Source organism: Pseudopipra pipra, chromosome Z (assembly GCF_036250125.1).
Source record: "Pseudopipra pipra isolate bDixPip1 chromosome Z, bDixPip1.hap1, whole genome shotgun sequence".
Classification (NCBI taxonomy): domain Eukaryota; kingdom Metazoa; phylum Chordata; class Aves; order Passeriformes; family Pipridae; genus Pseudopipra; species Pseudopipra pipra.
In genome coordinates, this window is record NC_087581.1 from 9,076,489 (window position 1) to 9,089,525 (window position 13,037).

Sequence of the window (13,037 nt, forward strand, 5' to 3'; positions counted from 1 at the left end):
AAACACCAGGACAAATTTCACACACTGGCTCACTCCTGCTGTCTGCTCATGCTTATCTGTTTGTGATTGCAGACGTATTCAGCTGGACCTCTTTTCTAGGGGGTTTTCGCAAGCATTTCACAATCCCCTGACATCAGAACCAGCATAAGGAGTCTGTCAGGAGGCAGGGCCAGTCTCACAGGGCTGGATGCAGCGTGTCCCCGGCACACACACAGGGCTGCCTCCAGTGCGCAAAGCCCAGACCAGAGCACAGCCTCATTAATTACTTGGTTTATTGCTGTTTTCCCAAAGCATAAGGGAGCACAAAGCTCCTACTTTGAACAAGCTGTGCAAGTCAGGGATGGGTTGGAGTTGGAGGGACAGGCCATGAGCAAAGATGTTGTGTAAGAAATTGTTTTTTGCCCCATGTTTTCTGGCACCTCAGAACTCCTCTATGAGGACAGATGAGCAACCAGGATGTCTTCAGCTTGCTGGGCAACACAGCTGCAAGGGAAGGGACTTGCATAGCTCCTCTCCATTGTGCCAGCAGCTCCCAGCCCGTGCACCCCAGAGATGCATTGCACAGGTGGGCTGCAAAAGCCCAGATCTGAGCGGTGAGGGTGTGTGGGATGAGGAGAGCACCCCACCATGCAGCCCTGCCCACCCACAAAGCCCATCATGACAGCTGGAACGAGTGAGTTTGGTTATAAAGAATATATTTTATTGCCACGCATCCTGTCCAAAATCCGGTCTGGCAGACGGCTGCAGGCTCCCACGTGGAGGAGAGGGCAGCACGGAGACAGCTCGGCACCCGTCCTGTACTCAGGGCTGGTGTCTTGGACTTCACAGTTACTTTACACAGCCTTAAAACAATAGACCTAAATGCCTGCTTAATAAAGCAATCAAGCCAAATAAACGTGCTTGATAGAAACACTCAGCTACAAGCTTTACTCCAGCGAACACACAGCCCTTGCTGATACTGTTAAGCTCTGCAAATCCTATTATTGCATTTATATGACTTAATAGACCTTTACTGACCAAAGTCCGCGTCTGAAGTCTCTGCAAGCAAATAGCACCGCTATGGTACAGCTGTTCAACTTGCTCCTTCTTGGCATGCCGGGGGCAGATTTCTTAAGCACGGGGAGATGCCATTTCCCCCCTCTACTTTCAGTCTCACCTAATACTGTCCTCTGGGTAGTGACTTCTCTCACTAAAGGTTTGGGTTAGAGCCACTCTCAAACGGCTGCAGGGTGTCTACAATAAATTTTATGAAGTCGCCTATTCCCCCACTTTCACAGCCTCACGTGCAACTATCACCATGTGGGCTTTTCAGATTTGGTAAGAAAGTATTTGAGAGTTTCTGGCTTTTTCCCCCCCAGAAAACTAAGCATTCGGCTTAATAGTGACTGAATCCCTGACACACGCAATGGCAGGGGAGATAAAAGGGTAAAGTTCCACTAAAATGAACAATTTGTTCCGATTCCATTGCAATTTTGTAACCAGGGGAGCTAAAAGGGTATAATTCCACTAAAATGAACAATTTGTTCTGATTTCATGGAAATTTTGCACATAAAAAAGAAAATAAAAGACCAAAGGGACAAAATGTAGCTATCGTTATCCAAACTACACTGCAACTGAGCATCATAAAAGCTGAAGGGAAAGACTAGAACAGCCCAGACATAGAGTCACACTGTCACCCCCAAACTTTCCATCTCAGCCCCTGTTAATTGCCCTGTAAGGAAGCTCCCAGCAAGCAGCTCAAGAAGGACCATGGGACTTGGGACCTGCCTGGCACCCCACAGCCCTGCAAGCCGAAAAGAAGCAAACAAGTGAGAGGGAAATAAAAATCACCTATCATTTTTTTGGTAGAAAAATAAGAGCAGTCTTCCAGAAAAGCCAGCCTGAAGCGTAAAGGATACTCTGTGAAGCACAAGCCAGAAGGAAAGCCTTCCAGGAAGACTGAATGAAAGCACAGTTTTCAAATATAAATAAAAGTGCCTAAAATCCCCCAAAAAAGTCATAGGAAAAGCTGCCATCCTGCCAGGCTAAAGAAATGCCCTCCAGTGGGAATGCTGTCCACTTTCCCCTCGAGGCCATGGCTCAGCTCCCACCGGAGTCCCGGTCCCCACCTGTGTGGCCATGGGGCAAGCAAGGACCTGGGTGCCCCCTTTGCTAAGAGCACCCAGATGGTGCAGAGGGTCCCACTGGGGAATATCTGTGTCAGGCACAGCAGCACAAAGGAGGCTGTGGGGCAGAGGGCAGCCCCCTCAGCCAGCCCCGTTCTCGCCCCGGGGCCAGCAGGTGGGTGGGTGGTCTGTGGATGTCCATTGCCGGGCTGTGGGTCAGTCATCAGTGGGAAGGCATCTGTCCTAAGGAAGGCAAGCAAGAGGTAGTGAGATGGTGGGGGTCTCAAAGACAGCACCCATCCCAGCTGGGGGCCATTCCCTTGTGTGGCATGCCTTGCCCATCCCCAAACACTGCCTTGTCCCAGCTGCTCCAGAAACAAAGTTGATTTCAAGGCAAGCACAGACCAGGAGAGAGCCGTGGCTTAACTGCCTCCACACTCTAGCTATGGTTCTGGCAGCTCTCAGGCTTGGCATAAGGAGCTGAACACCCACCCTGTCATGCAGAAGGATCTGGGATGGCATGCATTGCCCTCAACCCATCACCCTTCTGTTCTCCCCTCACCTACCTCTTCAGGCCTGACTTAGACCTGCTGCCGCCTCCGCCGCTTGGGTCTGCCCCCAGAACGCTGGGACTGTTCTGTCCTCTTGCCCTTGTCATTCTTCTTGTCCTTGTCATTCTTCTTGTCCACGTACTTCATCACCTTCTGGACAGCAGGGTCGTCGGGAGAGGAACAGATTTTCTTGCCTCTCTTGGTGGTGAACCTGCAGTGCAGTAGAAAGGTTTGCTTGGGGGTGAGCAGTGGGAGGACATGGAGAGGGAGGGTTTGTCTGGAGCCAAACTGCTTTGGGTGGTCCTGAGTGCCACAGGGTACTTACACGACAGCACGCAGCAAACATCCTGACTCAGGTCCCTGGACTCTGTAGGATGTCGCCACGTGAATGGGAACGGCTCTCTGGCTGTTCTTCAGGCAGCAGTCTGAAGCTGAGCTTTCAAGTCCTGTGAGCAAGGGAGGGGATGTAGGTTTTTTGACTATGAACAAGACAAGGTACCTTCAGCACAGCACAGATGGCTTACAATAAAGGGCTTGCTTGGTGGGAGAGATGCTGGGCAGCAGGTAGAGAGGTCTCACCTGGGCTGAAGCTACCCTGGGATGTCTCAACCCCAGTGTTTAGTTGCAGGTTAAACCCTGCCCCAGGAATATGAGACACCATATCAGAGGGTGGTGGAGGGGAAACTGAGGCAGAGATGATCTCCTTGAAAAGAAACTGAACCTTGTTCTCCCACCTGCACTTTTCAGCTCGAGATGCTGCTGCCCCACCAGCCACATGCACATGCACACACACACACACACACACACACACACACATCCCTACACACAACTGCAAGCCCCACACCCAAACACACTGCAAATACCACCCTGCACCACCCAGCACCCTGTGCAGACCCCACTGAGCACCCACACTCCCTGCCCCATCCCATAGGAGCAGGCAGGAGGTCTCTGTGTCCCTCACCTTGAGCCTGGGCAAAGAGGGTGGCAGCCAGCATCAGCAGCGGCAGGAGGAGGCGGAGAGCCATGGTGGTGCCACGGGCGCTGAGCAGGGCAAGGCTGGGGAGCAGGACACACACTGCTGCCTCGTGCAGAGGCTGCTCCTATTTATCTCTGGAGCTTTGCTTTCAATTTCGGCCAGCCTGGCAGGCAGCCCACCAGCCAGCCGAGGGCTGGGTGATGGAGAAGTAGGGGGTGGGGGATTCCTGTAAGCTGCAAGCCCCCCTTTACAGACACGTCCTGTCTTGTTCCCAGCTGCCCATCACAGCATGGGGGTGCCAGGTGGGGGACACACTGGAGATACAGCTTCCATCACAGTCAGATGAGTTTGTGGGCTCCAGTTTCCTACACAGTCTTGCAACCTGGCACTACCTGCTCTCAGAGGGTCGCATGTTGCTGCTTGCCTGTTTGTTCCAGGACAGGGACCCTGGCAGGTGGCCAAGCCATTAAAGAAACCAAAGAATCAACCTGTTTTCCTCCCCCACTTAGTATTTTGCACCCAAGCCAAACCACTGACACGAACAGGTGAGAAGTGGCTCAGAGTAACCATACATAACAGACCCCTGAGCCCCCATCCCTGTCCAGATGCCTCAGGGACTTCCCCAAACATCTGAACACAGCTCCAGTGCTGGGATGTGCAAGGATCAGACTGCAAGGAAGCTGTGGAAAACAGCACAGCCTACCTTACTTTGGTGCTGATATCAAATTGTGGGGACCTCAACCAGCTTGAGGAATGAGCTGGCAAGAACTTTCTGAGGTGTAATGCAGACAGGATATGAAGTACCATGGACAGAATGGCATGACCCTGTGCAGCTGGGTGTAGCTGGATAGATGGAGGCTATGCAGAAGTGAACCCAGAGAGCTGAACAGGACCCTGCAGGGAACACCTGTGGTGGCAAAGGCCACCCAAAGAGACAGCCATGTGACTGGAGCAAGTCCTGAGCAACCCAGTGGGACAGCAGTCCTGCTCTGGGGAATGGATGGAGGATGGACAGACACCTCCACATTTTCACAATGGAGGTTTCACAACTGCTTTGGGAAACCTGTTCAACTTCTTGAAATGTTCTCAAGTTGAAACCATCTTCCCTGCTATTCAATTGGATTTTCCTTTGGTGCATCAGGTGTCACTGCCTCTCATCCTGCTCCAGAGCCCCTCTGAGAAGAGCTAGGACCCAACATAATACCCCACTGGGCAACTGCTGCCAGCAAGAAGTCCCCTTTGCCATCCCCTCCCCAGCTTCACCACCCACTGCTAGCAGTCCCTCTTTGCCCACCTTGGCCATCAGGTCCTCAGCAACTCAGATCCCATCACTCATGTCAGGTGTGTCCTGGGAGCCCCAGTGGGATGTGCAGACCTAATGTGGTCTACCCAATAATGGTGGGAGCCATGCCCCTTCCCAGGCACCACTGCCTGTGAGCTGAGTTGCAGCCCTAGGACTTTCCACCAATTCCTGAAAATGACCCTCAGAAACAGTCATCAAGGGCAATAAGTAACCCAGGAGGAGACCGAAGCGCTGGACGCTGTAGAAAGCAGAGATGTGACAAGATGCCCACACTTCTGCCCCCCTCATCAGGGAGGGGGCAGTAATGGAGTTGTGGCAGGGAGGCTCACCAACAAATGTCCTGCAACCCTCTCTTGGGCAAGGAGACCAGCAGGCTGCCTTCCTTCAGAACCAGCTGAGAGCCTGGGGCAGTGTGGGATCCAGAGCTGCACTCCTGGGACTTCCACCATCACTCATGCAGAAAAGAAAGGGAGCTCCCATCCTGGGGCTACCCATCTGCACAGCACCCAGATAGGGGAAGGCAGCTCCCCACACACTTGTGCAACACAAGGGTTGGTGTGGACTCAGGCAGCAGACCCCAGAGCATGCAGCAGGTGTGGGACATGAGGAGCAGCAGGTTACCTGTTGGTGCATCTCCCCAGGGCATCTGGAAGCACAAGGAATGGGTCCCTAGAAGCATTCTGCGTGTTGTCACCCATTGCCCCAACACCAAAGCATTGGGGACATCAGGACAGGGCAGGAAAAGGAGAGCCACGCTGGTACTTAGTGCCTTTCCAGCTCTTACTTGTGCAAACTCTCCAGAGAGCAGCGCCCAGGTGCTGAGCACCTGGATGACTCCCACTCTCCCACTCCCACTCCCACTCCAGTGCACAGCTGGAGCACTGTCTTTTTGCTGGAGAGCTGGGGGAGTTCTAATGCCATAGCCATCCACCGTGGCCAAGTCTCTCCCAGAGCCTATGTGGTATCAAGACAGATGATGTGGATGGAAGGAGGGATGACATGTCACAGGTTGTCCCCAACTCAGACCAGTCCACCCCAGGACTCCCTCCACTCCCAGTGGAGCCCAGGAGAGCTCTGTGGTCCCAGCATAGAACTCCCCTCCTTGCCCAATCCATGTCCTAGCCACAGCAGCAGGCTCCTGGAAAGCCCCTGGCTCTCTGAGTGTTTTCAAGATACGGCAGCAGCAGCATCCTCCGGGCAGAGGTCAGCCCCAAACACAGTCTGAGCTGCTAAGCAGGATCAGGGCACGCGTTTCCCTTCACAGGCATCAGTCTTTGGCAAGTCCCTGGTTGCTGTGACTTGTACCTCAAAGAAAGCATCTGGATGAGAGGACCCTCGCTCCCGTCCTTCCAAGGAAGGTGGTTGGAGAGGTCCCAAGAGGGAAAGGGGTATTTGGCCACTGCAGATGCATGTCTGAGCAGCAGGGCCCCATGGAAATCATCCTGGGGGTCAATGCCCCATCTCCCCTCCTGCCTCCCTTCCCTCAGAGCATCCCGCTTCACTCTTTCTTTTCCTCGTGCCTTTCTCTGTCACCTGTTCCCCCGGCCCAGGGAGAAAACAGGGATCTTCTGGCAATGAGAGAGGAGTGAGCATCCCTGTTTGCAGAGGGGTTACAAAACAGACCGAACTTTTGGGATAAGTAGGAGGTGCCAGGGTGGGGGTAGAGGCAAGGCTTTTTAGGGTTCTCAAACACCAGCAACTTCCAGCAGCTGCTCTGGCCAGGCACAACTTCTTGTACACACCCACACAAGCCCATTTCTCACCAGCTTGGGCTCCTGCAGCCACCAGCCTTTTCCCGTAGCTCAGAGGTGCAGGATGGAGATGGAAACAGGGAGAGCTGTAAACAGGGAGGTGCATATAACAACATATAACAAGGTAGCTTGCCCCTCTGAATTTCTCAGCTACAGAGAACCCCTTTCTGACCACAAGGTCTGTGTCTGGCACTGTACAGAGCCATCGCAACAGGGCTTTGTACAATGATGCCTCCAGTTCCCCCCATACTCAGACTCTAGGTTTTCACCCTGTCCTAGCATCCCATCCCATAATGCCAGGAGATCCTCTCCCCTGAGCACTCAGTCCTCTGCTCATCCAGATCTGGGCTGCCCATCAGACCTGCAGAAGCCCCCAACTCTGTTCCACTTAACCAGACAGCAGGATCTGCTCTCCAAGGGGGCTGGGAGCAGAGGTTCCTTGAACTGAAGGCATCAAGGGGAGCCAACCAGGGGGACTGGGAATTTCCGAATTCTTCTGGATGCTGCCTCCAAGTTGAAGTCAGTGCTAACAGGAATAGGGTCACACAGCTCAGCTCAACCCGCTGACCAGCAAATTCCTTCCTGCAGAGGCCCCGATTCCCAGGACCCAGAGGTACTTACATGGAAAATCCCCGTGGATGGGAAGGGGAGCAGGCTGGGAAGGGGAGCAGGCTGGGAAGAGGAGCAGGCTGCCTGCCAGGCACACTGTATAGAAATGTTGTATAGTGACACAGTCCTTGGGACGCGGGAAAGAATTGCTGGAAGCTGGCGGCACACGAGCCGGGCAGGCTGCCTGCTGGCTGCTGCACTGTCCCCAACGTCCGGCGAGGCAGATAGGAAGAGCAGGATGAGCACAACATGCTGGGAAGGACAAGGAAGCAGCTCCGCGGGAGTGCATGGGTGCTGAATCTAGCTGAGCATGGAGAGGGTCTTCAGGCGGAAGAAGTTTGTCCCACACCCACTTCATTGCCCCAGACGGAAATTTGGTTTCCCCGCTGGGTGTGGGTGCAAGGAGTTAACCTTTTGGTTGCTAGCATGCTTGCAGAGTGGCTCAGGTTTGGGGCAGGATGCTGCCAGAAATATTCAGGGGCTTAGTGACCGGGCTGAGAGGGACCTGAGCAGATCCTGCACCATGGAATGATACCCTGTTCCTACGGCAGCCTTTGCATGATGCGTAGTGCTGCCCACAGTGCTTGCTCAGACCCAAAATCAAGGTGCTGTGTGTAGTCCCCCCATGGAAAGTACTTGGTCAGCATCACTCAACTCTCAGCCACCCTGGTCCAGGCATTACCCAACACACGCGATCCTTTGGACTCGGGCTGTTGTGAGTGTGCAGATTTGTCACGGTGTCACCAGAAAATATAGAGGTGATGGCTCAGAGCCTCTCACTCCATGGAGACCTCCTTGAGGTGGCCAAGGATCATGGTGGGAAGGGGGTATGGCAAGATGCTCCTGTTCTTGGCAGACAGCGGAAAACCCTGCAAGGAAGTGCAGTTCAGCTTTGTTTGTGCAACCCTCCAAATACTGTGCCCCTCTCAGTAGTCCTCAGCCCTTCCACCAACCACAGGTTCAATCCTCCATCTTCCAGTGAGAAGCACATCAATACTCCATCCAGAAATCTCCTGGGTCTTCATATGGCAACATAAAACTCAGTGGAAGCTGTTGTTGCCGACCCAGCCTTCACTGAAAGTGGAGATGAAACACGTGATAAATCCTCTCACAGCAAAGCAAGGCAGCCCCAAAGGCACAGCATGATATGTGTGCCAGCCGAGCTGGAGCTCTGGGCGGTGGGAGATGGGTGGGCTGGCAGGCATTGTCCAGGATGGGATGCACACATGCCTGCACTTCATGCGAAGGCACCGTTCTGGTGTGTGGATTCAGAGAGACTTGAGAAGCTGCTGGGGGAAAACGCTGGCTGAGTGTCGTTGGAGAGGAAACTGCTCCTTCTCTATCTTGGGATATCGGGCTTTGTGCTTGACACCAGGCAGAGCCCCACTGCAGGCACCCCGCAGCCCTCCCTGCCTCACGCTTCTGACATGAGCTCAGCTCCACAGGATGGACAGCTCAATCCAGCCTCTAGAGCAAAGAGCAGCTGACACATTCAGAGAGTTCATCAGGGGGGTAGGAGGGTGTGTGTGTGTGTGTGTGTGGAGACTGAGAAATTAAAGACGGCCAAAGGGAAATGAAGCAAAACATCCAGAAGACTCTGGAGGGTTTGCAGAAGACATTACAGCAAGACATAAACTAGAAATTGGTTACGCTTCAGACAAGACTGGAAAACACCAGAGAAGGGCTCTGCTCCTCGTGGTAGCTCAGCCAGCCACCCCAGCCAGGGAAGCAGCTGCCAAATGTCCAGGCAGCAGTAGAAAAGGCAGAGAAAGCAAAGAGAAAGGAGATGAAGTCCCACAGGGGTAGGAGGTGCTGGGCATCAATGCAAAGCAGAGGCCCACTGTGTTGCCTTGCCAGCTTCATGGGCCATGAGCATCTGGACTTGGCAGCAGGGAGCACTGGTGCCAGCAGGGCACCTGAATAGAAGTTGGCCAAGCTGTTCCCAGCAGCCTGCATGGAAAGGAAACAGCTGCTGGAAGACAGAGAAAAAAACGTGAGGGGCTCTGGGAGCTCAGCTATGCGGTGGACAGTTCTCATCCTGTCCAGATATGGTTAAAAGATAAGAAAAAGTTACATACTCCAAACCTAATTGTAGCTGTCTATGAACAGCAGCAGGGCAGAGCAACAGAGCTGTCAAAATCCCACAGCAGCTGGCTCCACCATGAGCCCAGAGCTTGAAGACATGAGGAGTGACCTGAGGCTCATTTTGGCACCAGGCAAACAGGATTAGCGAGGAGGGGACACCCTGCACCACCAAGGAGACCCGCACAGCGCAGGGAAACCTCCTCCCAGGCACACACAGAGCAGGGATTGACCCAGACACACCAAGGTCCTGAGGACTCAAGACTAGTGACCTGGCCATTATCAAATAGGTGTGTCCAAGAAGATGCAAGGGGCACATGCCTAAACATGAGAAAAAACATTGTCTGGAGATCGGACAGTGCTCAAGATGCCATAGCCGGCCGGCCAGCGTATGAGCTCTGTGGTTCAGTGGGTGGCTGCAGGCGATGGGTGATGGGCTGGGAGCAGTGCAAGGGGCTGGAAATTCCCTTGGGGAATGGGGAACAGGCTATTTACAGCAACAGAACACCTACAGGGCCAGAAGCTGGGACACCTCCTGGCAGCATCAACCTGTCAAGGCCTCACAGACCCTGCAATGGCAGCTTTAGAGAAGTCACCCGGACAGTTTGAAAGACTGTCTTTGAGGGTGCCTGGCTCTGGTGTCAAGAGGAAGGGAAGGCATACCATTGCACCCACTGATGTGTTGCATCCCAGTGCCCTGGCAGCAGAGCAGACCATGCACTCTGCAGAGATCTGGAAGAGCTCAGGGCTGCCAAAATGAGACTGAGCACAAGCCCAGTTCCCTGTCCTCCAGAAGTGACTGGCTGTGGTCACCATCACAAAGTGGAAATTCTCTACCAAGAATACTATGAGGGCTGAAGCCCTAACTTCCATCTGTGCAGGACTCTGCCCCAAGTCTGAAGGTCTCTGTGACAGCTGCAAATCCCACATGGTGCCCCAAGGCAAGGTTACAGAGGCAAGAAAGAGGTTTGTGAGACCAGCTGGTACTGTTGGCATTACTCAATAGGCAGAGAGAGCTTCCTCTGAATAGGTTGACCAGAGAGGCTGCAGATGCCCCATCTCTGGAAGTGTTCATCCAGCCAGGATGGATGGGGCTTTGAGCAACCTGGTCTAATGAAAGATGTCCCTGCCCCTGGAATCGGAGTTGGAATGAGATTATCCTTAAGGTCCCTTCCAATCCAAATCCTTCTCTGATTGGATAATTCTATGCTGCTGTCTTGATTGCCTATAGCTACCTCCCTCTGGGCAGCAGATCCCTTAGGCAAACACCACAGCCACTGGAGCCCCTCAGGGCACAGCTCCGGATGATGTGGTCTATCCCGTGCCCTTTGGCTTTCTCTTTCCACTCAGTAGGGAGATGAGGTCAGTTCCAAATCTTCACACGGGTTTCCAGACATAAATACTCTTCTGCCTACTCCCATCCCTTCCCACTCTTAAGTCTCAGGCTCAGTGCTGAGTTGGGCAGGACACATCTAAGCAACAACTGGGGACAAGGGGGAATGGTTTAAAATGGAAAGAGATCAGGTTTAGATTAGACATTAGGAAAAAAATCTTTACTATGAAGGTGGTGAGGCACTGGAACAGGTTGCCCAGAGAAGCTGTGGGTGCCCCATACCTGGAAGTGTTCAAGGCCAGGTTGGATGGGACTCTGAGCCCCATCTAGCGGAAGGCATCCCTGCCCTTGGCAGCTGCCATCTCTTGGAATGAGATGGTCTTCAAGGTCCTCTTCCAACCCAAACCATTCTATGATTTTATGAACTCACAGAAGTGGCCTCACCCACCCATCACCCTGGGGTAGCACAGCCTTAACTTAAAAATAGGCTGATATGTTGGTCTGGGTTAACCCCAGTAAGCAGCTAAACCTGCAGGTCACTCAATCCCCACCAGGTGGAACAGGGGAGAGAATCAGAAAGATAAAAGAAAACTGATGGCTTGAGACAAAAGACAATTTAATAGGTAAAGCAAAAGCTGCATGCAGAAGAAAAGCAACATAAGGAATTAAATCACTACTTCCCATCAGGAGGCAGGTGTTTACTATTCCAGGAAAGCTTTCATTGTGCTGATGAAGTAAATACCTCCATCACATCTAGTGGCTACTGGGAAAGATAAACACTTTAACTCCAAATCTACCCCCTTCCTCCTTCTTTCTCTCATCTTTTATTGCTGAGCTCACCATTGGTACGGGATATTCCTTTGGTCTATTGGAGTCAGCTGTCCCCAACAGCTGTGTCCTCTCCCAGCTTCTCACGCACCCCCAGCTTACAAGAAAGGCACTGAAACTGTGCGAACACTGTTCAGCAATAACAAAAACATCCCTATTTTATTCAACACTGGTTTGGTCACAAACATACAACGCAACACCATACGAGCTACTATGAAGAAAATTCACTCTTTCCCAGAGAAAACCAATACTATCTCTACCCCTTATTTAATACCATCTTTGTCATGCTCCAGTCCCACACCACCCAATATCTCCTCATTAACTATTGCCTTCCTCCCATTCCCATTCTGTGTTCTATAAAGAGGTGTTAGTCCCTTTACAGGGGACGGTAAAATGTCCACAAAAATGTCCATTGGGTTCATTTAGTCCGTGACTTTAGCTCCATCTGTTATGGTGGTCACTGGGACAGGATAGGTGGTGTGTTGGGTGGAGTTACTGGGCACCAAAGCCAGCTCAGGTTGGGTCACTGCTGCACTTGCACTGCTTCTTGTGAGGCTCATCTTCCACTGGGTCAGGTGTTTCCTGCTACTGTAATTTCTATAACATGCAACTCAGATCCCAGATTATCACAGTGTAAAGGTTTATGCACAGCAATTTCCAACCCTGGTCTCTCAGGGTTTAACACTGCTGTGAACTCCTCCCCTTGACCATGGTCTGCTGCAGGCTTACCCATGAGCCACAACCCCTTCAGGGAAAGCTTATTGTGGTGTGGACTTATTCATGGCCCCAGACACTTTGAGTTGTTCAATCATGGCCTTTTCCATGGCCACAGGTGCTTCACTGAGCACCTGCTGTGACATGGACATACCCACAGCTACAGACACCTTGGGGGGCAGCACTTCCTACCTCCAGGGACTCATCCACAAGTCACAGTCCCCTTGACTGGAGTTCAGACTGGAGTTCCAGCCTGCCCAGTACAGCTACGCAGGAACAGCAGCTGCCAGCCCAGGCCTATCACCATGGATCTTATCAGAATGTTCCCAGGCACAGCAGAGGAAGGTGATAAGCAACACAGCGCTGCAGCAAGTAAAGAAAGCAAAAAGCAGCCACTAATAACCCCTAAACTCTAATATACAGGTAGGGAATCGACCCCCATGGCAAGCACAGGAGCCTGTCCCTTGGCAGCTGAACAGCAATAACAGATATAAATTCAGTCCAGCACACTCCAGTCAAATCTGTCATTATCTCAAACCCTTTGAGCACCACACTGGGTGCCAAAAAGGACTCTATCCCAGCCAAAACCAGTACATCTGCTGTATCGCACATGAACACCTTTCTATTCCCTGGTTAGAGCCAGCTCCCTCTAACTCTGCCTATAATGCTATAGAAGGCTCAGGTGGGATCAGAGAAAGCACAAACTGCAAGAGGCAACCTCCTTCTGCCACTGAGGCCAAGATGCAATGGGCTGGGAGATTTGATAGACATGAAGGATGGGAACA

The 13,037-nt window shown here is 52.5% G+C and overlaps 1 protein-coding gene across 1 annotated transcript; it reads right to left on the reverse strand.

The window, feature by feature from the left end:
• Nucleotides 1–678: 678 nt before the first annotated feature.
• Nucleotides 679–3,768, reverse strand: LOC135406784 (C-C motif chemokine 19-like). The gene is made up of 4 exons (XM_064641220.1): nt 3,618–3,768; nt 2,982–3,102; nt 2,672–2,867; nt 679–2,348 (listed from the first exon to the last, which is right to left on the reverse strand). Exons 1-3 carry the CDS (start codon nt 3,679–3,681, stop codon nt 2,687–2,689), a joined length of 366 nt encoding a protein of 121 aa, XP_064497290.1. The 5' UTR covers nt 3,682–3,768; the 3' UTR covers nt 679–2,348; nt 2,672–2,686.
• Between the last annotated feature and the right edge of the window lie 9,269 nt (nt 3,769–13,037).

Coding starts and splice junctions, on each gene's coding strand:
- LOC135406784 (XM_064641220.1), bottom strand. CDS start 3,681: ATGGCTCTCCGCCTCCTCCTGCCGCTGCTGATGCTGGCTGCCACCCTC. Junction 3,103..3,617: donor CCTCTTTGCCCAGGCTCAAG/GTGAGGGACACA, acceptor CCTTGCTCACAG/GACTTGAAAGCTCAGCTTCA. Junction 2,868..2,981: donor TGTTTGCTGCGTGCTGTCGT/GTAAGTACCCTG, acceptor ACTGCACTGCAG/GTTCACCACCAAGAGAGGCA.